Consider the following 23,430-nt stretch of genomic DNA (forward strand, 5'->3'; position numbering starts at 1 on the left):
AGTTACCTTAATAATCATTGTTTAATATTACAAATTTAATAATTTATTAATTAAAGTGTTTGAAAATCAGGATAATTTAAGAAAATATTGGAAAGAAGCAAGAATTTGATGGTAAGAATTTGTTTTTTTATGGAGATTTTACAAATGTTGTAAAGATTAAATTAGTTTAGGCGCATATCTTTCGTCTAGCGATAATCTTTGGTGGTTCTTTCATTTCAAATTGTCCATATCTAAGAGTCTCGATCACATCACTATTTTCCATGTAAAAGTAACTGTATAGGCCTTGTTTCGAATGGAAACTAGTCCACTGTTCTAAACTTTCTAAAGAGTTTGTTCGATTCTTGTTGGCACCTCCCACTTGTTCACATGCACTTGTGGAGTTTTGATTGTTGTTTAGACATGATTGTTCTTTCTTGTCAAGTTTAATCTTTTTCTGTTTGACATGGCTCAGAAAGAGGTGTTTTCTATTCGAAACTACCTTCTTTACACCACCAAATGATGCAGTATTATCTTGTGATGAAGATGAAATGAGTGGTGAATGTGGTGATTGTTTCTTTGAATTTCGCCAATTAGGTTCCAACAGATTAGTTTCCTTTCTATCAGAAGGCGAAGATGGTGTCTTGGTTCTATTCGATTGTTCTGCAAGAGGAGTAACCACAGCAATCGTTGTAGTCGAAGGTATGGACGCACGGTTATTCTCACCTTTGATAAATCGAGAGAAACGTCTCATGGTCAATTGTGTTAGTTTTTTTGTTAGAAGCTGAGAAGAGAAAGTATATTTGCGTGCAACCTTTTAAACGATATCTAATTAGCCCAACCAATCATGCTTTGTTTCAGTTTATATGAAATTCTGCTTGTTTGACGGATTTGTTTAAGGATTGTAAACGTCAAATCGGTTAAATACGAAATCCTACGAAAGAAGAAAGTGCACTGTTGAGCTTTTTGCGAAAGACAATGAATTGTTGTAAAGAAAAATCAATTTTGGTTGAGTTTGTTTTGAAAAGGTTTTGGTTATGGTTTCATGCATGAGAATTGTGAAGATCAGAAAGGTTTCTAAAATGGAAATTGGATAGAGTAGTTTTACATTGTGGAAATCAGTTCTACTAGCAAATGAATACTTGAAAAAAAATTAAATGATTTTCACAAAAAGGATATCTCTGCATTTTCATGTGAAAGTGTTTCGAATATTTTCAGTAGATGCAGATCTTGAGGATGCAAACTACAGTTCATTACACAATTCATTGTAATCATGGAAGGTTAATAAAATAGAAACACTACAATAAGAGAATGCAATTTCCCTAATAATGAAATAACAAGAAAATTTATTTACACACACGATTGTCTACGCTTTTATTCACACCAAAATATCTTGATTTACATTCCACCAGACATGAATTTACGAGTTTCATTAAGGAGGGTTTGTTTAACCTTTTCATTGGCTTCATGGAGTGGTGTTCTACGGTTGTTATCCTCTATAGAAACATCAGCTCCTTTTTGAACTAGTAACTTAGCAATCTCGATATCTGGATTATTGTTCAGGAAAACTTTGTGAAGTGGTGTTTGACGAAGAATGTCTTGTTGATTCACATATGAAATAACCTCCGATTTGTCATCTGCACTATCTGTCTTTTCCTTTCTTTCCTTTTGGTCAGTTTCCAATAAGAATGCAACAACGTCCTTTTGTAAATTTTGTGCAGCAAAGTGCAATGGTGTTAAATCCTCATCTGTTGTTGCATGAATGTCATCCTTGTATTTTTCAACTAGATCCTTAACTATGGCCTTGTTTCCTTGTTCCGAAGCAAGATGGAGAATTGTCTTTTTGTGTCTGTCTCCAATCTTGAAATCAGCACCTCTTTCCAAGAGCAATTTGACAACGTCATATTGCTTATTAACCATGGCACAATAAATTGGAGTTGTCATGTTATCGTCACGAGCATTAATATCGATATACGGATGTTCAATTAAATAGTCAAGCATAAGTCTGTCACCACGAATAGCAGCAATGTGCAGTGGTGTTTTACCATCTTCTTCGTTTTGACAATTTGGATCGGCACCTTCCAGAGTTAACAAGACTACATCTGCGTAATTATTACTGTCAACTGCAAGGAAAAGAGAAACTTCAAGTGAAAATCCTTCATCATCCTCTTGTCCTTCAACTGGTTCTGGGAATTCCAATGAATTTCTAGCAAGTTCCAAATGTTTCAAGAAAGTTTCAGTATTTTTCAGTATTTTAGCAAGTTCAAAAGCACCCTTATTACCAATATGATTATCATTTAAAGATATTCTCTCAATACAAGCTCCATTCAAACATGCTTCAGCAAGAGCAATGGCACCATTATCGTAAATTTCGTTTTTGTCCAATAAAACTGTTTTTAAAGTCTTGTTTCGTTCCAAAATCTTTGCCAAATCCTCAGTACCTTGATCACTAATTTGATTATTTGAAAGATCAATAAATGTAACTGATTTGTTGTTACTGAGAGATTTAGAAAGTGCTGTTAAAGATTCGCAAGTAATGTCATTATTAGCAAGTATTATAGCTGATAAACTCTTTGTAGTTGAGTGAATTCCTCCCACAACTGGCACACATTGACGATCAGTCAACTTGATCTCTGACAAGTCAAGTGTTTCAATTTTGTAATTTCCATTCAAAGCAAAACCCAAATAATGGAAATCTTCATCTGTAAATGTTGTTCCTTTTGTTAAAACCTTACTATACTTCCAAGTATTAGACTCGATATCAAAATGGAACTTTTTCAAAGAATTTGCAACCTTTTCAAGATCTTGAGCTTTGGATGATGATTGTGATTTATCTTGTTTTTGATGACCAATAATTGCATGAAAGACATCAGCCCAATAATCTCTATCCTCTGTTGTACTAAATTCAAAATCGAGTGTTCTCTCCTCTCCGACCAATGAAAAACAATATTCCTCCTTTACCTTCTTGGATCGTTTGAATGGTTTTGTGGTACATCCCTTCTCAACTTTAGAAAATGTTGAGAGTGATTCTGTAGACTTTTTAGTGGCTCCTTTATCGCCTGATTGAAGTGGTTTCCAAATGATTTTATCAAAGGAAGGACTTATAGATACCCAACGTTCATGAGGTGAACCCTGACGACCATGTTTAATACATTTGAAGCCTATTATATTATTCAATATATATTGATGATGATATAGAATTATTATTACAAAACATTGTTATTAATTATATTAAAGTTAATTATTATAGTTGTTCATCAATGATGCAAGAAGAATAATGGTGAAATTATAATTTGTTTTGTTTGCATAAAGATGAAGAAATTGTTATTGTTGTGTTTGAAAGGAAATTTTTTACCAATTATTTGCCATTAAATTTGATGAAGGTTGTGTGTTGATATGATGAAATAATAACAACAATGAAGACAAATTACATTCCGTACGAAAATGTTGATGATAATGTTGGAGTTATTAGAGTAGAGATAGGTAGATGGCAATGAACAGTAGCATAATATTAAAAAACAATGTTAACATTTTCCAGTAAATTTCCAGTTTTTTGACAATTTGTTGAGAACAAGTTATTATTGATTGGTCAATTATGATGAAAAGATGATAATTGTTGTTAATTTACTATTATTTGTCAAACAGTGTTGATACATACCTGTCTTGAGTTTCTTCAAGTAATTTTCAATCTTTTTATGTTGAACCAATTGTTCGTACATTGTTTTAATTCACTAGAGAGTTAATGTCTAGGTTGTTGTTATTTGATGAAAGTTGTCAATTCAAATACACAATTTTTTTCACTCTTCCACAATGATAATATGTGGTGATGTTCTTGTTACTTTTTTTTCGGTTGACACTTGAAGGCCCTGTTTGAAAGATTCGGTGCCTAAAACTGCAAGACATTGAAAGCGTCATTAACTAAAATTTAGAATAGCAATTCTTTAATTGTCTTGAGGAAGACGTTGTTGCATTTATGTATGAACTGTTGGAAATGCTAAAAGTTTAGGTTCTTGAAAATAAATTCAAACACATCTTCAACAGTTAATTATTTGATATTATGTCTAATGTAATATAACATAATGATATTTAACATTTTCAATTCTCCATAATAGTAGCTTGGACCATTTTGTTTCGTTCATTTATGTGTGATCGATTGGTTTTCATTACAAAATTTCATTACATTAATTTTCCTTCGTATTTTCCATTTTACCTTTGATCCCTTCATGCTGCACAGCAGCTTAGGTATTATCTCGATTCCCAAACCAATTTGTTTCTTTGTTCAAGAAGAGAGTTCCCTCATTGTTTGATCTTTTTTTTTCTGTTTGACCATTCAAATTTTGGCGGGGAAACAAACTACAACAAAACACTTACTTGATTTTAGCTCAAAAAAATGCTTGCCAATGATGAGACAACTTCTTCTTCGTCATCCACAAGAACAAGTCAAGGAAATTCTCCTCCTGCTACCATCAAGGTAAGGACTGAGGACGGCTCGTTGGAGGGTGAATTTAGGGTGAGGGAAATTAAATCTAAAAAACTTCCATCTTTTTTGAGCAAGAAGAGAAAACCAACTTCGGAACAGGATGAAAATAATTCTATTGGTGATGTAAATAAGGATCAATTAGAGGTGAATAATATGAAAAAATATAAAGTGGACATGCAAGAAATTGAGTCTTATTTCAATATGGATGATTGTATTTTACATCAGGAATGTGGAAGAAAATGTATGGTTATGGATGGCTCTGTCAACCCATCAATATCTTATATTGTGACTGGTACAAAAAGGTCAAATGAAATTGTGGAGGAAATTCCCTTCGATCCTAAAATGAAAAGAACTGTCATTATGTTTGATAAAAGAATGGGATTACATATGGGAAGAGGTTCTCACCCAGAGTCACCAGCTAGATTATCTGGAATTTGGAGCTTTGCCATTGAGGAATTTCATTTTGATAAGGGTTGTACAATAATTGAAGGTAGAAAAGCAACGAGAGAGGAGTTGGAGTGGACTCATTCACCACATCATGTGGACGCTGTAATGGCGTCACATTTAGAAATGTTCAATTTCTCAACAGATGTATTTGTTGGAGAGCAATCAGGAGATGCAGCACGAGTTGCCAGTGGAGGACTTATAGAGATTGCAACCAAAGTGATGAATGGAGAGTTTGACAATGGCTTTGCAATTATTAGACCTCCAGGGCATCATTGCTACTTTGATAAGGCAAGTGGGTTTTGTATAGTCAATAATGTGGCTGTTGCTGCAAATGTGTTGGTGAAGAGATCATTGGCTAAACGAATAGTAATTGTAGATTGGGATGTACATCATGGCAATGGAACACAAGCAATACTGGAAGACCAATTTAAGGAACGTTTCGATAATTGCAATCCAAATAATGATGAAAAGCCAGAGATTATTTTCTTCTCTCTGCATCAAACAAAGAATAATTTCTATCCAAAAACTGGAACATTAGAACAAATTGCTTACGAGGGAGCAAAGAAATTTATTTTCAATATTCCATTCGATGAGACATATGGAGATCAAGAAATACTAAATGCATTCGAGCAAATCATCATGCCAATAGCGAGTAACTATAATCCAGATATTGTTCTCGTTTCAGCTGGCTTTGATGCAGTAAAAGGAGACAAACTGGGTGGTCAATTATGTTCTCAACAATTATTTGGTCACCTAACATGCATGCTTAAAACATTGGCAAATGGAAAGATTGTATTAGCTCTCGAAGGAGGTTATAACATTCAAGAAACTGCAGGATGTGTAAAAGAATGTGTTTCAGTGTTGTGTGGACAAGAACCACAGGGTCTCTCCTCTCTCTTCCAAACCATGTATCTGAAAGAGGAACAAATTGAAAAACATTCTAATATGATGGAAAGAGTAAAGCAATTTTACTCTGCCGAGTTCAATAAAATGGATACCAATCTTTAAATTGGTTCAGTCTCAAATTTAATAGAAAATTCAACAACCAAGAAAAACTGTGAATGTGTAACAGAAAAATCTTTTCACATGTCCATTTGAAATCAAATTTCATAATCATCAAACATCCTATCAAAAAAAATGTCTCAACATCATCAATATAATATCATTTCATTGATGATATTAATGATATTCTTTTTAGCAGTAAATATTCACTCTGCATCATCATTATCACCATCTACTATTATAAATATTAATAACAATCATCAACATGCTAATGATAATTTAGAATTTCCAGTTTATCCATTTACCAAATCATTAACATTAAACGACACAGGATCCGATGTATATAAATTACAATTATTATTATATAGATATTATAATTGTGAAAAATTATATCCAAATCAACAAGATACATTTTTATCTTCTATTTTTGATATTAAAACTATGAATTGTTTAATTAATTTTATGAATGAAAATAATTTAAATGTTAATATAAATAATAATAAGTCACCATATATATCATTAACACCAAATGTAGCAAAAGAATTGGTTGATAAATATATGGATAATGATGGATATGTTGATTCATATGTGTATCCTAATGGTACAATGTATAAGCAAATACCATCTCAATATAAATATTATGTTTATGTACCTGTTTATAGAAATAGATCAATTGAAAATATTTGTTATTTATTTGATAAATTTGGAAATAAGAGACATTCTTTTAAATGTAGAACTCACGGTCAACCTAATTTAAATCAATTGACTTCTGATGGTGATACTCCAACTGGTTTATATACTTTTGGTATGTTTTTTGTTTAATTTTTTTTTATTAATTTCATTAATATTTTTAATATTTGTTTAATTTTATTTAATTTACAAATAGATTTAAATACACCTGAAGATAATCCAGTAGAATATGGACCATATGATGTGAATAGAGCAGTGTATGGATTAAAAGGAAATAGTTTGTTAATATATCCTAAATATAGAAGTGGAATATTGATGCATACAGGTGAATGGAATATTAAACCAAATGATCCAATGCCAAATTCACATGGTTGCATTCATGCAATGCCACATGATATTCAATTAATTGCAAATATTTTAAAAAATGAATTGGGTGTTGTTGCAAATGAAAATACTTTTGGTAAATATCCATATCCATATCAACAACAAGGTTTATTAAGTGTTGTTTTAATTAAATAAATTATTTACCTTTCAACTCTGCTACTCTTACTCTTGGTTCAGCAAACATTGTATGAAGTAATGGCTAAATCAATAATGGTACTTGTAGTGTACACAATTGCTTTTCTTTTGGTATTTAGAGGCAAAATGTATCAGTTCAAAGTAATGGAATATTTAAGGTTAAAATTTGCCGACACCAGGGATCGAACCAGGGACCTTAAGATCTTCAGTCTTACGCTCTCCCAACTGAGCTATGTCGGCTTCTTGCTTTGTAAGATGTTTCATCAAGCTTGCTTATAAATGAAATGGTGGCGTTATTCCACCACACGCAAGAACTTTAGAATTTAAAACAAAAAAAATGACAAAAAAGAAAAAGTCACATAATGCTGGTTATCAAAGTGGGAAGAAGCAAAAACCCAAACAACAACAGCAACAACATTCCTCCGATGAAGATGACTATGATCATACTCATCCTATGAACGTGATGGACATGATGAATCAATTCTACTCTAACATCCCAGCCACCGTCTATAGTAATGGTCAAAAGATTGAACATGCCGATAGTAGGAATGCCTTTTCATCGTTTATGAGCAATTTACCATCGGATAGTCAACAATCAATGAAGGAATTAATGGCTAGAAATTTACATTGTGATGAGGATCAAGTAGAGGAAATTTATGGTAACAAGAAGAAGAATAATAACAATCAAAAGGCTTCAGCATCAGAAAAAGCAAAATCTAATTCTACACCAACTAGTGTTGCTACTTCTTCTTCTGCTACTCAACAATCAAAGAAGCCTCCTGTAAATATATTCAATATGGAGCCTTTAGGAGAAACCCTGAAGGAGCTTAGGTTTGCCACGAGTGCTGAGTTTGATGAGCATTCGAGAAAGTTTGTGGAATTTCATTCCAAGTGTGCTAAGGCATTAAAGGAGGAGTATGGAATGCACACTGATCGTATGGTTGGTATTCCTATTGCTACTTTTGATTCGGAATTATTGGAAATTGCTATAGAACAAGCAGCTCTTACCAGAGAAACTCAAGCTAATTCGAATAAGAAGGAAGACAAGGAACATGTTATGCCGCTAGAGCCATTCTTGGATAAGACATCATTACCTGATTGGCATGTATTCAAAATTAATGGAAAGGGAAGTGTTATTGCAGGTCAATTGGCAGCAACTCTTTGTAAATTGTTCAGATTACCACTTGGATCTATTAGAATTATTTATACTAAATATTACAACTGGAAACGTGAATATAAGGAAGCAGGCGAATTTGAACCAAGAGGAGAATATATAATTGCTGTCCTATTCCAATACAAAGAAAGGTATTGAGGAATTTAAAGAATGGAAAAAGAAAGTAGATACATACTCTAAGAGCTTTGGATATTTCAATACCAGGTCTGCTGAGGATATTATTAAATCCAAATTAGATTGGCGTGAAAAGAGTAAGAGAGTTTTCAAGCTCGAACTCGACACTTCCAAACCACTTACTGAGGAAGAAAACCTGAATTGGCTTAAATATTTCCATGACAGAATGATTACTCAAAAATTGCACAATGATTGTTGTGATGATGAAGTATTTGATGGTAGTGTTGAAGTAATATGGAACTGCCTGCAGCACATGATGAGACAATTGTATGACCCTTCCATATCAAAAGAATACTTACACAATTTCGTTGCTCAAAATGTATTCCTTTCCATTCGTCCAAACTATAGAGATCACAAATTCTTGTGTGGATTTAAATCATACACTAGATTCTACTCTCTTCATTCATATGGTTGTGTGGATTTCAAGTATGCATTCTTCCATACAACAAAATACTATTCCCACGTATTTTACACAACTCTACTTTATAGAATTGTTGATTTGGCAGATAAGGAAAGCAGAGAGGATCAATCGTCTGGATGGAAACCTGTATGGGATAACAAATTAGCCAACGATCCAAGATTCCAAGAAGAAGATTGGATTACTATTGAAAAGAGGCAAGTGAACATTACTCTTCCAGAAATTAAGGAAATTAGAGAAACTTTAATTGGAAAAGAAGGAAAATTGAATTGCATTCCTATTAGCAAATTCCTGTACACTATATCGAACGGAACTGGTGCTGGTAGTGGTGAAACTACGCTTGTTGATGATGATAAATGGATCGAAGTTAGACTAAGAAAGATTTGTAATGAACTAAAACCAGAAGATGCCGAATTCAAGGAACATGATTTCAATAAGGATATTCAAAAACAATTGGAAGAAATGAAAAAGAAAAAACCAAGCAAGAAGAATAGAAATCCAATGCAAAGCGACGCCAGCTATCCCAACGATGAAGAATCTGGTAACATGTATAGAATGTTAAAGAATGGAAGAGGTGGTGGCGATGGTGGATTTGGAGGACCTCCAGGTTGTGGCCAAATGTAAATAAATCTCTAATTCTTGATTGTTCCAATTTAATAATAGGAAATTATTAATATTTGAAGATATTTGGGATTTTAAAGATTGAGTTTTTTAGTTGTTTTATAATTACAATTCATCTTCTTCAATTTCGATTTCTTCTGTAACAAGGGCAATATCCTTAGGTTTTGGTTCTCGTTTTTGGTAGTGATCATAGGAGGTGGCAGCACTGTAAGATCTTGGGCTGTCAATGGAAGATTCTTCATCAGTCATTGTGGAATCATTTCTGTTTCTTCCTCCTCTTGGTGACATAGCAATTCTTGAACTGAGTCTTGACAATGTATTATTGTAAATTTCCACATCCAAATTGTGAGATAATTCCATTTCCTTATCTTGTTTTTCTAGTTTGTCTGTGATCTTGGAAGCTTTGGAAGTGGTAAACTTTCTTTTAACTTTACCACCTTTTTGTTTAGCCAATCTAATCTTCTTTTTGATACGTCTCAAGTTTACCAATCCTTCCATAATATCTCTAATATTCTTACTATTATCCTCATCACTAGAATCAGAATCAGATTCAAAGAGAGTCAAATTAAATTCTACCTTTCTCTTTGAAGTGTTCATTCTAGCATAAGCGTCAACATCATCTGGAATAAAGAGTGGATTCTCTTCAACTACCCAATCATCATGGAATTCTTCATAACTATCACATAATGGATTCTCAATAATATTCCACTTTTCTTGTGCTTCCTCATCTTCCAATAGTACAACCTTAGTCATTTGAGTTAACGGATTACCAAATAGTTTGGAATATAATGCTTGGAGTGACTTGGCCTTTTCTTTACCGTACTTTCGTTCCAATTCTCTTCTGGCCAATCTTTCCTTCTTTCTGTCCTTCTTTCTTCTGACATAGATATCATAAATAAGCATTCCCAAAACAAGCACTATAGATACTACAATAACAATGGAGGCAATCCATTCACAAAAACCACGCAGGGTTTCATTTCCTTTCCAAGCACCATCATCAACCAAGAAAAGTAAACCAAAGAACAAAACCAATTCAGTACACACTAGAGAAACCCATTCGAGGAGATTGTGGAATTTGGTCTTGAATGGCACAAACTGTGATTGCAACAGGAAAGCAATGAATACAGTAATCAGAGCAAAGGTAACAGTTTGAAGAGGAAGTAAGAAGGTGTTGAAGATGGAGAGAAGCAACTTTCTGAAGGTAATAATAATTTCCCAATAGAAGAGTCTCTTCTTGAATCTGTTTTGGATAAATTTGAATCTCAAATCGAAATCTTTAACTTTCTGTAACAAGACAGGATTCTTTGGCTTCCATTTGAGTTCGTCCAATTCAGTCTTTGTCAAATCTGGGTTGTGTATCAACAAATCCTTTCTAACTTCCAACTTCAAATGTTTCTTATAAATATAGAGCGAGAGGAAGAACAAGATTGAACCGAGACCAAACACGACAAAGTAAATAATAGCTAGAGGTAACATGGCAATCCACTGAGGATCCAAAATACTGATATCTGGACTCGATACAAGTGCACAAGTATTGTCAGGTTGAGGTGTACAATAGAAAATGTCACTGGCTTGTGAAATGATAAAAGCAAAGGTAAAACTGAGGAACGCAGTGTAGCCATTGATCAATTGATTGAAGAATACTTTCATTTGTTTGGCGCTCATCTTTTCCTTAAGAAGCCAAACTAAGAAGTTTCGTAACCAAACAAACAAATTGATAAACCAAATCTTCCAATCATTGAGATTTTCAATGATCCTTCTCTTCAATCTTTGTTTCTTGTTGAGCTTCTTTTCTTCTTCCTTCTTTTTCAAGTATTCCACTTCATCAATATCGTTGTGATATCTGTACGGTTCACGATATTCAAATTTCACGTGATGTCCAAACTTGCTAACAATAACATTTCTCAAAATTCCCAAAATATACAACAGCACAAACAGTACAAATACATAAACTGGGAAGAGTGAGGTCAGATACCATTTGGTTAGTTGGTTAATGTCTGGGAAAATACACTTTGGATTGATAAAGTCAGTATTGAAAAGTGTTGCAGAACTGGCCGTATAGGAATATTCCATTACAACAGGCCACTTGACGTTATATTTGGTGAACATGGCAACAACTTGGAAGAATGACAGTGCAATAGAAATAGAAGCCAAATGTGAAAGTTTGATACTACTGATCAATAAGAAAATTAAAACTACAACCAACATGAGTATACCAAATCCAATCAATCTCCAGATAGCATCGTCTCCACATTTAGTACAGAAACCATTGAATTTGTAATAACCAACATCACAAGCTCCACATTTTCCTGATATATATCCAACTGTACAATTTTCAATTGAAAAACCACCACAAGCTTCAATAGGAAGACAACTGTAAACAGTGTAATTGTCATGTTTTCCCATCCAGTAACCTTTCTTTGGATATGGATGTATGTTGTTTCCAGCGTTACAAATCATAGATTGCTCATTACATTTTACGCAATAGTCATCCAACTTCTTTGGGCTGGGATTGAGATAATAATTATTTTGACAAATACATTCAGTGAGTGAGGTAGAGGCCTTTTGAAGTGTTAAAGTGTTTACCGGACAAGAAATACATTCCTTGGCTTGGAAAGATGATGAATAAGTATTAAAATCACATGGAATACAAGCATTACTGTCATTGATTGGTTTGTAGAAACCTGGCTTACATTCTTGACATACATCTCTGTAAGAGGAAGCTCCGTAACCAGCCATACATGGAACGTATTCAAACATTGATTTGGCATCACTGGAAAGTTGTAGAGCATTGGTGTTTGATGAGCCATTCTTAAATGCAGCATATGTGAATCCTTCTCCATTCAAAGAATACCACTCTCTTCTATTCACAGATAAGGAAATACTTGTCAAACCTTTCTCTCTCTTTGGAGCTATACACATGATAATATTTTCACTCATCACAGTACAAACATCTGTTGAAATAACAGTTCCAAACATTGCCCTAATCTCTACAGTTGCCAATTTTGAAATATTAACTACTTGTGTAATACCCTCAACTTGGAGAGTAACTGGAATGTCATCATAGGTCCAAGTCTTCTTTGGATTGACGTTTAAAACTTTCAATCTATCATAAATGTATAAATTATATGAATTACTATACTCTGATCGAGAATTATATAATTGCACATAGAAGGAAGTATCTGCAGAGGTTATAATCTGAGAAGGAATTTCACAATTGATCTCAGAGGAAACTGAAGTTAATACTTTGGCTACTCTAACAATTTGGTTACTAATACTAAATTGACAACCAACAGCAGCGCCAAGATTCTCACCTACAATTGTTACACTTGTTGGTATGTTTCTTTCAAGGAGGTATGGTTGAACATTGATAATACGTGGCTCGTCATATTTGCTCTTAATCAAGATTGGCAAGGAGAATGTATCAATTCCATTGAATGTAACAGTAAATGTTGTTGCAAATGGGAATTCTAATATGGAATAATCAGGAAGTGTATTATTCAATGGTGGATAGAGAATGAAAAGTGAAGAGTCCACACATGTGAAAATATCACTTGTTGACAATCCAGAACCTTGATAGAAATTAATAATATTCTGCAAAGAAAGAGTCAGGGATGAGAATGATGAGCTTGTGGCAATTGTGAATTGCAAATTATTGGTATTGCCACAAGGCAATGCTTGACTAAAGTGTAACATTAAACTGTTTGGTACAATTGTAAGGATTTGATTCGTCTGAACAAAATCAGGTGTAATATTATCAATACTTGTCAGTTGTCCACCTGAACTGTAAGTTAAAGAGTTTACAGTATTGAAGGATGAACCAGAATCAAATGACAATAATAAATCGTAGGAACCAGAAGGTGCATTTCCAGGATTACTCAATTCTACATAGGTTGAGGTAACAGAGACCGGTGAGAGTCCTATTTCTTGACCTAAAATAGCTCTTCTTGTAGATTTGAGTTGAAGTTTACCTTGAATCTGTGAGATTACCAATACACTTGAAAAACTTCCATAAACTTTGATAGTAGGTGTTGATGAAAATACTAAGCTTGGAGAAATGCTGCTGAATGTTGGCATTGGAATTACATTGACAGTTAATGAACCTGCTTGGATTGGCTTTTGTTGAGAATAAACAACCACAGAATAAGTTCCTGTTGTAGATGGAGCACTATCAAGACAAAAATCAAGACCACTAATAGAGCATGAAGTTAGCCAAGTATCTTGTTTGTTGATTCTCAAGGATACTTGTAAAGGTAGCAATGGAGAATCAACTGAAACACCACTGATTGATACCTTAATTGCTGATCCAGAAATTGCCTGAGTTGGAGAGATGCTTATTGATGCCAAAACAGCAAAATCTAAATGCAAATTGAAATCTCCAAACGAGTAACCATTATCTAAAGATAATTGGAAAGGTATTCTCTTTGGTAGTTGTCCTCCAAATAAGTAAGTGAGTGGAACAGTTGTGAATGTAATCTGATTAGTATTTTGGTTGTAGGTACCATCAAGAACTTTGCTATTGATATTATCATTGAGCTTGATCTTTGGTTGTGTATTTCTTGGTAAACCAAGGACATTGATACTGACCAAAGTGGCAGAATAAACATCAACTGTTGCAGGAGAGGCAGAACCAATAGATCCAGACCATGAATAAATTTCAACAGTTTGACTGAGAGTAATGTACGAGCTGAAATCATCAAAACTAAAATCAACAAATAAGAATCCAGGATTGCTTGACAAGATTGTTGGCAAAGGACAATCAACTTGTGTGGCTGACTTTTTAACACAACCATTTGTTCCTTCACTCACCACTAATTGGCTGACTGAACTTCTGTACTTGACAGCAAATGTAACGAGTCTACTGTCAAGAGTAGAAGCAAATGCTATGGACAAAGTACCAGAGTTTGATGTCTTGCTGGCATCAATAATACTTGGAGAAATACTGGAAACAGCTGAAGGTTTGATTGCTGTGAATAGCGAGATCAGTGTCATACTTGGGAAACCATCAATGTAGAGAACGACATAGTACTGCTTGGATGTGCTACTCACTTGTGATTGAACATTTGGTGTAAGGCAGTTCAAGAATTTACCTGAGCTTGTGAGCAATTGGCAATTTTGGAGTGGTGTCATTATCTTCTTATTGTCAATGAATAATAATGTGAATGAGTATTGACTCATCCAATTACTATTTCCACCATGATTTATGGATTTAATGGTGTCAAACATATTTGAATAGGTGAGTGTAACATTTTGTCCTCCATACACTGTGCCGTAAGGTAAACTCAATGGGAATCCAACATCCAAAACTAATATTTTCTTAATATCAGTAATAAAATTACTGGTTCCATCTATTACTAATTGTACAGAGCTAAATCCCGACTTGGTAGTTTTAGCAAGTTTGCATTTAACAACAGTGGATGATATAATGATAGCACTAGTTTGATATGATGTACCGTCATTATCATTTTTAACATAGCAATTGAATGAATATGTAGTATTGAGTGAATATTTTGACAAGTAAATTGTAATGTAACTATAATCTCTAATACTAATGTCTGAAGTGGTCAGTACAAATGGACTGATCTTTTGAACTGTCAATAAATCATAAACTACCAAGGAGTAGGTTTCTACTTGGGTGTTAGATTGAGAAATTTCCTTGTTAGCCACATTCATATAGAAGGAAGTAACAAATGGAACAGATTTCTTTGGTATGTAATTGGTTGGTGGCGAAAGATTATCAACTGGGCCAACATAAGGTGCCACAAAGTATGGTGCTGAGCTTTGGTCAATTCCAGATAAGATGGAAACGGATTCATCCTTCATCTGAACTGATATTTGCAAATTCTGTGGACTGAAATCGTAAGGAATAACAAATGTTCCATTGTTGAATACCGAAGCAGCGACCATATCCATATTATTTCTGTTTGCAATTGGAGTAGGAACTGGCAACACTGGAATCTTCTTGGCATTTGTTAAGTATTGATAGTTTGAACTTTGATCTGGAATTCCAAGACGAAGTTCTAACATTTTGTTAACCTTACTAACAGCAGTATCTGTGGAAAAGACACAACTCAAAATATCACTTCCAACAATCTTTGTTACGAAAGTGCTAGCCACTACAGATCCATCAAGAGTCAACACGCATTTAACAATGCCTGTTTCCACTACGTCAATGGTGGAAACTGAAACTTGGAAGTCTGGAATTGTGTTTACAAGTTGATCATTAATTGTCCACAAGTATGGATTAGTAAAGGATATTGTTTTGACAGTTTCAAAGTAAAGAGCAAATTGGTTACTTGTAATCTTGAAAGGAACAGATACAGCTCTGGTAATAGCATAAATATCAAAGAATGTCTTTCTACTACCAGTCAATGAAGGACATGTAACCACATTACCAACCACAAAGGCATCAACTGCAGTTAGAGCAGATGCTGAACTAATAGCACATTTGTAAACAATATTTTCCATAGAGCCGAACGAATTCAAAGATACCTGAACAGTTTGAGGAGTATTGAGAGTAAATTGTGGAGTGACTGTGGCAACGCTATAGGTATTTTCGAAATATAAAGTAACTGGAGAGGAGGTAATTGAAGTTTCAGAACCATTAGCATAATAGAACAAATCAGCAGATACAGAACCAACCTGTGAATAAGTAATAGAGCAAGTAATTTGATCAACAGTGCTAGATAAAGCTGTAACTGTAGCTTTGTAAAGTGTAGTTGAAATTTTACAATAAAGATTATTCTTCACAATTGCAGATGGTACAACCAAAGATCCATAATTTAACACAAATGAAACAGATGAAACAGAATTAACCAGTAAAATATCGGATTGACCACTGGCAATACTGAATGGTATTTTTTTCAATACTTGGAAATTTCCCTTGTTGGCTGTAATATCCAGAGTGAATGGGAAATTATTTGCTAACAAGTATTTAGTTGACACAGAAACTCTATAGTTACCAGAGTTAGAAAATGTAAATGATGAAGACGAAGAGGTGACGCCTTGAACTAGATTGTATGGAATATTATTTTCCAATTTCAAATTAAACTCATTATCAAATACAGTGGTAAGATTTGAGTTTGGTCCAAGTGTTAATGAAGAGGAAAATAATGTAATTACTGATGAAGCAACGCCAACAGTATCGATTACAAACGGTGGATTGACTTGTATAATGTCCACTGGTGAGTAGGGAACAATAGGAAGGGACAATACCTTTGGTACGGTTTTGATTTCCAAGTTATACTGATAGTACGGCTTGATAATACTGCTAGATCTTAAATCTGGTATTATGCATGAATAGGTTTGGAATGCAATGAGAGAACAAGTGAAAGCTCTTGTTGGTTCATCAACAAAGCTAACTGAAACGCTAGATTGATCTATGAAGTCAGAGTAGAGTGTAGCAGTTGTTCCACCAGAATACAGAGCAGTTGTTGGACTCAAGAATGATCCACCAATGACGTTAATAGTAGCATAGGTATTGGTAATGGAAAAATATGGTTTTCCCTGAAGACTCAAACCAATAGAAAGTTGATATATTCCTGAGTAGTGTTCTATTTCTGTGCAATTGAATACACCTTCGTTGATGATTTTTGCAGGGAATACTCTATTCAAACTTTGGTCTGATACTGAATTCCACACACAACCAAAAGAAGCTTCTCCAAAGTTAGATGATGTATTGAATGCTGTTGTGATAACAATTGAGAATTGTTTGGATGTTTGAACGCTATACATGGAAACAGATTGTATGTTAACTGTTGGAACTACTGTTAACTCTTGGTCGGTATTCGCAGATAGTACGGATTGGAATGTTTTGGAAATTGCTTGTACATTCTCAAAGTAATTGATACTCAAAGTAAGTTTACCATAAATGTTTGAATTTGGAATAAAGGCACAATTAATAGAAGTCTTTTGAGCTACGGTTATTGTTCCCAAAACATATCCATTTGCATTAGATAGCATACAATAAACTAAATTGTTTGCAATAAGACTGTATGGAATTGTTTGATTAAAACTGACAGGTACAGAAAAGGAACCACTAACTGCAAACAGATTTGATCCTCCAGTAACTGAAACATTACCCTTTTGTAAATAGTAAACCTCAGAACTGAGTTTGGTTACCTGCAAAGGAGCTGAGTCGAGTAACAAGTTAGTTACATTGAAGAATGATGCAAATTGGACAACTCCAGCATTAACCTTGGAGGAAATCATTGGATCCAAATCACACAACAAAAAGTCAGGAGTACTGATAGTTTGACCTTTTGTGAATGGAGCATTTGACAGGGTCATATTTACATCTTTAGATGTTAAACACTTCCAATCAATACCTAACAATGAGTCATAGCTATTATGGAATGACAAATAAACTTGTGGACTATTTGACACAGTATCTGATGTAATAACTTTTGGATAAACATTGTCAACATTCACAGTTTGATAAGCAACAATCTTGAAACTCAGTGTTGTGAGAGGTTCCTTATAGTTAACACCAGCAATTGTGAATGAGGAATAAAGGGTTGCTGTTATGGTCTGAATAGTTTTGGAGAATGAAATAGTTCCAGTAGTGATGGTACAGACAATACGATAGGTGGTCTTTGCAATATTGCAACCAATCTCACGATTAGTTCCCTCAAAATTCAAACGTAAGCTGTATGTAAGGAAAGAAGTTTCGGATGGTAATGACATAAAGCTATCCTTGGAAATAATCTTGAAAGAAATGGTAGGTAATTGAGTCGATTCAATATAATTTGGAGTTGGTTTGATTGTATCAAAAGGTAGTTTGAGTGGAGTTTTAGAAATATCCAATTGGAACGTTTTGGATGTTGTGGTATCCTTTGTCATTTCTAAAGTTATATTCCTTTCTGATGGACTGTTGATTCCTGTGAAGAGTGTGGATCTTGAAGATATTTCACATCTAACCATATCATCTGAGAGAATTGTAGAATCGTAAAGAGTACTGCCAATTCTGCACTTGTACTGGATATTGGTTCTTCTTGTAGCATCAAAAGTCACTCCCAAAAATACGTATTTGAGATCAGTTGTGTCAGTTGCATAATCCAAGATAGAAGGGAAAGACTCTGCGATACTCAAATATTTGGTTACAAAATAGAATGATGTAGAAACAGCAATAATATCAGTTTGCATAGACCCATACGTGATGGAAATACTTGGTGAAATCAGCATTGGTGAATATTTGCCTTGTGCGTATGGTATTGAAGGATTGTACTGAATTGTCATTTGGCAATTAGAGTCAATTACTATTGGGAAAGTTGAAACTAGAATTTTGTCTTCATAATTTTTGAGTGTTGCACTTTGAATAGCCAAACAATTGAATTTGGCCTTATTTAGCTTGAAATTGTTAATTGTAAACGATTGGGTACTTTGCACAAAGAGCGCACCACTGGAATCCAAAGTGTCAATAGTAATGGAGTCACTGGCTATTGGCAATAAATAAGATGAAGTAATAGGTATTCTAGAAATTCCATTAAATACATAAATTCCAAAATCAGCATAGAAAATTCCATTTTCCAAAACTGGATTATTCAATGTAATATCAATGCTACACACAAAAGTTGATAAAGCAGGAGAATATGTAGCAGTAAAGAATTGTCCATTCAAGAGGCAGTAATAATTCCAAGTTGCTTCTAAAGTATTATTCTTTGTTGTTTGTACGGATAGTTGCCCACTAACACGACCTGCAATTGACTGAAGAATATTAGGTGAAGTGGTAATTATACTTTCCTTTACACCATGATAGTAAACAACATTATAAATTGGAATTGACTTGGTCATAACACTTTCCTTCACTCTAATAACAACTGAGTTTTGTCTTGGAGATGTTACTGGAGGGAATGAAACAGTACAATTGAGAGAATTACCATTAAACGAAGCACTTGAAATACTTCCATCTACGGAAACACAAGAGTACGAATATTGGGCACCAGAGAATTTGAATTTGAGATAAATTGACAATGTAGAAGAGCCAACATCATTAGTAACAAAAAATGGTGAACCAATAACATTAGTTGAACTAATCATATCAAAACCAAGTGACTTTCCAACACGGTAGGTTCCTATGTTTTGTCTGGATGCTGTTCTTCCCTTATATTTGAGCTCCAATACGTAGGAACCAGCATCTGTTGCATTGATATTGCCACACGTTACCAGAGAGCTGGTTTGAGAAACAGCTTGAATACTCTGTACATTAGCACTGAATTGATTGAGAGTACCATCAGAGGTAGCCAAACATTGAAAATTAGATACATTAGAAGGCAACACATTTTGAATAAGCAAGCTGAATATCAACCCACTAGATGATCCAGTATTTTCAATAGTGAAACTAGGATACTGATATGAAATAGTTGCATCGCTGTTAAGAACAATGAAATCCAAAGAATAATCCAATATTTTGGCCTTAATTATTCCAAAACTATTTGATAGCAATCCTGCAGGAATTGGAGCCACTACCCTAGTTGGATATCCTGGATAGGCAGTGTAATATGAGAGTGCTGTCCATGAAGAGCCTAAAAGCAAGTAGACTTGGCTTCTCAAAGAAAAAGGCAAGTCATACTTGATTTCTACTGAATCAGAGTCACTAGAAGGCATTATATTGCTATCAGATCTGAGTTTCAAATCACCCACATAGGTATTAGTGAAATTGAACAGTGAAAAAGTTGCTGATTGTCTATCTTTGTAAGCCAATGTGAGATTTCCATTGTTGCTAATATTCATAGCTGTTGAATTGAATGAGAAAGTACAATTAAAAGTGATATCAAATACATTTTCATCAGTATCAGAAGTTACTCGAGAGGCATAAAGGAATACTCCCTTAAATGATACTGAAGATGAACTGGTTCTGTAAATACAATGTAAAGCATTTTGGTAAGTGGTAATACTAACTGAAGTAGCATCGAATTTTGATCTAACAGTAAACTGAAGAGTGGAATTATTTGGATCTATGATAGCATACAAGTTATCTGGAAACTTTGAAGTCACCTGAGAGGGTGATGGAACTCCAAGTTCACAATTTCTTCCAGTTCTCAAATTTAAACAAGCACAATCGTTGGTTACAGGTGTACCAGAAATGAAACACGAACAATATCCGAAATCACCACAAATACCTCTTCCTGAACATGCATTTTCGTCTTTCTCAAGCAGTCCATAACAAATTTTCTGGTCACAGAATTGGCCACCGAAAAAAGTGTTTGTACAGACGCACACATCTTTTGCAACACAATTACCTCTAAGATTGCAAACAGTTCCATCAATGGAGAGAATACCATTACAAGTAGTGAATTTACACGCATTATCGGCAGGGTCATTATAAAAATTAGGGTTACAAACACAAAGATTGTCACCAGGGAGCTTTTCTGTTCCAGGAACAACAGTACAGTTACCATTAACACATCCATTAATCATACCATGACAATAAACATCTTGGCAATAATTACCACCAAACTTGTAACCATACTGGCATGTGCACTTCTCTGGTTCATTACAGCTACCTCTTCCATTACACACTAAAGGATCATCAAATGGCAATCCACCACACATTCTTTTACAAGTAGATCCTCCATATCCAGTATCACAAAATTCACAATTAGTGCCATAAGAATGAGGAGTAGTACAGGAGCAAGTATCAAACGAAACACATGAGCCTCTCCCTGAGCAAACACTAGAATTCTTACCAGATACGCCAAAGCAAAAGGTACTTGGTGTAGCTAGTATTCCAATTTCGTTATCAGTTAACACTCTGTCGAAAATAACAAATTCGTCGATTGCTCCAGTCACCTTATCGAGGAAGAATGTTACATTTCCTGATCCTGGAGATCTCAAATTTCCAATAGTGAGAGTACCATTTGGTGGAATTTTTTGGCCCTTCTTGTAATCCAGTTTGAAATCCTTCAATGTTCCATCAATATAGAGTTTGAGAAGTCCACTATCAGAACTCCAAGATACTGCAACATGACGCCAAGTTTTACTATTGATGTTTACAGTTGTATCCCATGAATTAGAGGCAGTAAACAAATATCTCAATACGTGTGGTTCATTAATAGAAACTTTCAAGCTTCGATAGTCAGTAAGAACGAATCCAAAATATGTATTATTTACTTGATACGCGAATGGTGCACCTTGCTCCAAATGATTACCCTATATTATTAAATATAAACAATAAAAGAATTATTGTAAAACATACCTCTGATTCAGAAAGCAACCAAAATGCAACAGTGACTTTAGTGGAAGGAAATGGAAAATTGAGTACATCAGCTCTGGAACTCGATTCTGGTCCAAATTCAAGAGCTTTTCCAGATGCACCTGTGATATAATTCACAGAACCAACAGTATTCACTGCATTACCTCCACACATATCTGAAAATTGATTATTAGCAATATCTGTACTAATATAAAATTTACATCCTCCATACTGTGTTGGTGTTGGATAGGCAATCTCTACATTTTTCAAATGTTGAATAGTATTATTACAAAAAGGTCCATAATATGGTGAAAAACAAGAACATCCCTCGTTCAATGATAAACATACTCCATTTCCACTACACTCATCGGTTCCACTGCATGTAGCAGTATAAAGCAATAGAACATTCTTTGGTGTTTGAGATAGAGTTGAATTGATTGTTTGATAATGTAAAGTTGAATTATAACCAAGAGCAAGATAGGATTTATCTCCAGTTTGCTGTCTCAATAAGTTATATTCCAAACTTCCAACAGGAGGTAACTTGATTGAATTACTGTATCCAATAAATGTATCATAATCTCCACCATTATTACATTTGCTATTATAAATGGATGAAATTCTGGAAGCTCCAGCAAAATCTACAGAATTTGCCTTTGCAACCTTCTGACAACCATCTGGAGTGGTGTAAAAGTAATCAGCCAAAACCAAGCCAGAACTAATAAAACTGAAATTCTTTGCATTGACAAACACATCTCTAGCTGACAAGTAACCAGCTGTACTAGCTGTTTGATAATTAGATGATCTAAACAGTTCACTCGTTGAAATAAAATTGAATGGCTCACTAATGGCCTTTAAATTAGCATCTGTATAGTATGAACCATTGTACGAGCCAAGATAAGGACTCTGATCATAGAAACTCAATCTCAAACGAAAGTAAGGTCTCGTTCCAACTGTTCCACAATTAATATCGGACGATGGATAGGAAGGAGGAACTACGAGAGTGGGATTGCTGAGTGAAAGAACATTCTTCTCATATCGATCTGATGATGAAAATCATAATAAATTAAATATATTAAATTATAATCATAATTAATATTAAATATGTAAAGTATTGTTGTTATATGTTAATTAATGTAAATAATAAAACATACATTTAGTGAGAGCTTCCATACATGTTTCTGGAATCTTATCCTTCAATATATATTGAGCATTTACCATTAAAAAGAAGGAAGAAGAAGAATCCGACAATGATAAAACTGATGATGATGAATCTGTTGTTATTGCTGCTTGGAAGAGAGCAATTACCAAAACTAACAACATGATCATCAGAAAGGCTAAAATACATGAAGACGAGAAAGAATAGCGAATTTTACCAAGCCTCTTTTGATCATCATTACTTTCATAAACACATGTTGTTGATGATAATTTTGATCCGATTATATTGTTATGTTGAAGATGATCATGACGATGAGAAGCCTTTTCATTCTTCTTCTTTTTTAATAATTGTTTGTCGCTTCTTCTAGCTGTAACGGTCATAATTTTAGTTTCCAGCAATAGAAGAAGAAGAATTTGGGTGAAAATTGTTGTGAAATAATATTACTAATTGTTATTAACTGTTATTGTTTTACGACGTGGGGTAATAACAAGAAGTAATATAATGTGGAGAGTTGATTCTTTGGTTTTTTAATGATGGGAGAAGTGTTGACACTTGGCAGGTAAGAACTGATCGAGTCATG

The 23,430-nt window shown here is 34.2% G+C and overlaps 5 protein-coding genes and 1 non-coding gene across 6 annotated transcripts; 3 read left to right on the top strand and 3 right to left on the bottom strand.

Moving 5' to 3' along the window:
- Positions 1–166: 166 nt before the first annotated feature.
- NAEGRDRAFT_53475 (uncharacterized protein) lies at positions 167–730 on the bottom strand (the record flags this gene model as incomplete). The annotated part of the gene is made up of 1 exon (XM_002670529.1): positions 167–730. The coding sequence occupies one exon, from the start codon at positions 728–730 to the stop codon at positions 167–169; it is 564 nt and encodes a 187-aa protein (XP_002670575.1).
- A 3,636-nt stretch (positions 731–4,366) lies between these two features.
- Positions 4,367–5,911, top strand: NAEGRDRAFT_53477 (histone deacetylase; the record flags this gene model as incomplete). Its single annotated transcript, XM_002670475.1, has 1 exon — positions 4,367–5,911. One exon carries the CDS (start codon positions 4,367–4,369, stop codon positions 5,909–5,911), a length of 1,545 nt encoding a protein of 514 aa, XP_002670521.1.
- Positions 5,912–6,346: 435 nt separating this feature from the next.
- On the top strand, positions 6,347–7,114 carry NAEGRDRAFT_74461 (uncharacterized protein; the record flags this gene model as incomplete). The annotated part of the gene is made up of 2 exons (XM_002670476.1): positions 6,347–6,710; positions 6,792–7,114. 2 exons carry the CDS (start codon positions 6,347–6,349, stop codon positions 7,112–7,114), a joined length of 687 nt encoding a protein of 228 aa, XP_002670522.1.
- A 167-nt stretch (positions 7,115–7,281) lies between these two features.
- Positions 7,282–7,354, bottom strand: NAEGRDRAFT_t706. Its single transcript has one exon. It is a non-coding gene; the product is annotated as a tRNA-Phe (tRNA).
- A 97-nt stretch (positions 7,355–7,451) lies between these two features.
- On the top strand, positions 7,452–9,527 carry NAEGRDRAFT_59671 (uncharacterized protein; the record flags this gene model as incomplete). The annotated part of the gene is made up of 2 exons (XM_002670477.1): positions 7,452–8,419; positions 8,493–9,527. 2 exons carry the CDS (start codon positions 7,452–7,454, stop codon positions 9,502–9,504), a joined length of 1,980 nt encoding a protein of 659 aa, XP_002670523.1. The 3' UTR covers positions 9,505–9,527.
- Positions 9,528–9,577: 50 nt separating this feature from the next.
- On the bottom strand, positions 9,578–23,230 carry NAEGRDRAFT_81819 (uncharacterized protein; the record flags this gene model as incomplete). The annotated part of the gene is made up of 3 exons (XM_002670530.1): positions 9,578–21,651; positions 21,698–22,734; positions 22,846–23,230. 3 exons carry the CDS (start codon positions 23,228–23,230, stop codon positions 9,607–9,609), a joined length of 13,467 nt encoding a protein of 4,488 aa, XP_002670576.1. The 3' UTR covers positions 9,578–9,606.
- Between the last annotated feature and the right edge of the window lie 200 nt (positions 23,231–23,430).

The sequence above is a fragment of the Naegleria gruberi genome (assembly GCF_000004985.1).
Source record: "Naegleria gruberi genomic scaffold NAEGRscaffold_70, whole genome shotgun sequence".
In the NCBI taxonomy this organism is placed as follows: Eukaryota; Heterolobosea; class Eutetramitea; order Acrasida; family Naegleriidae; genus Naegleria; species Naegleria gruberi.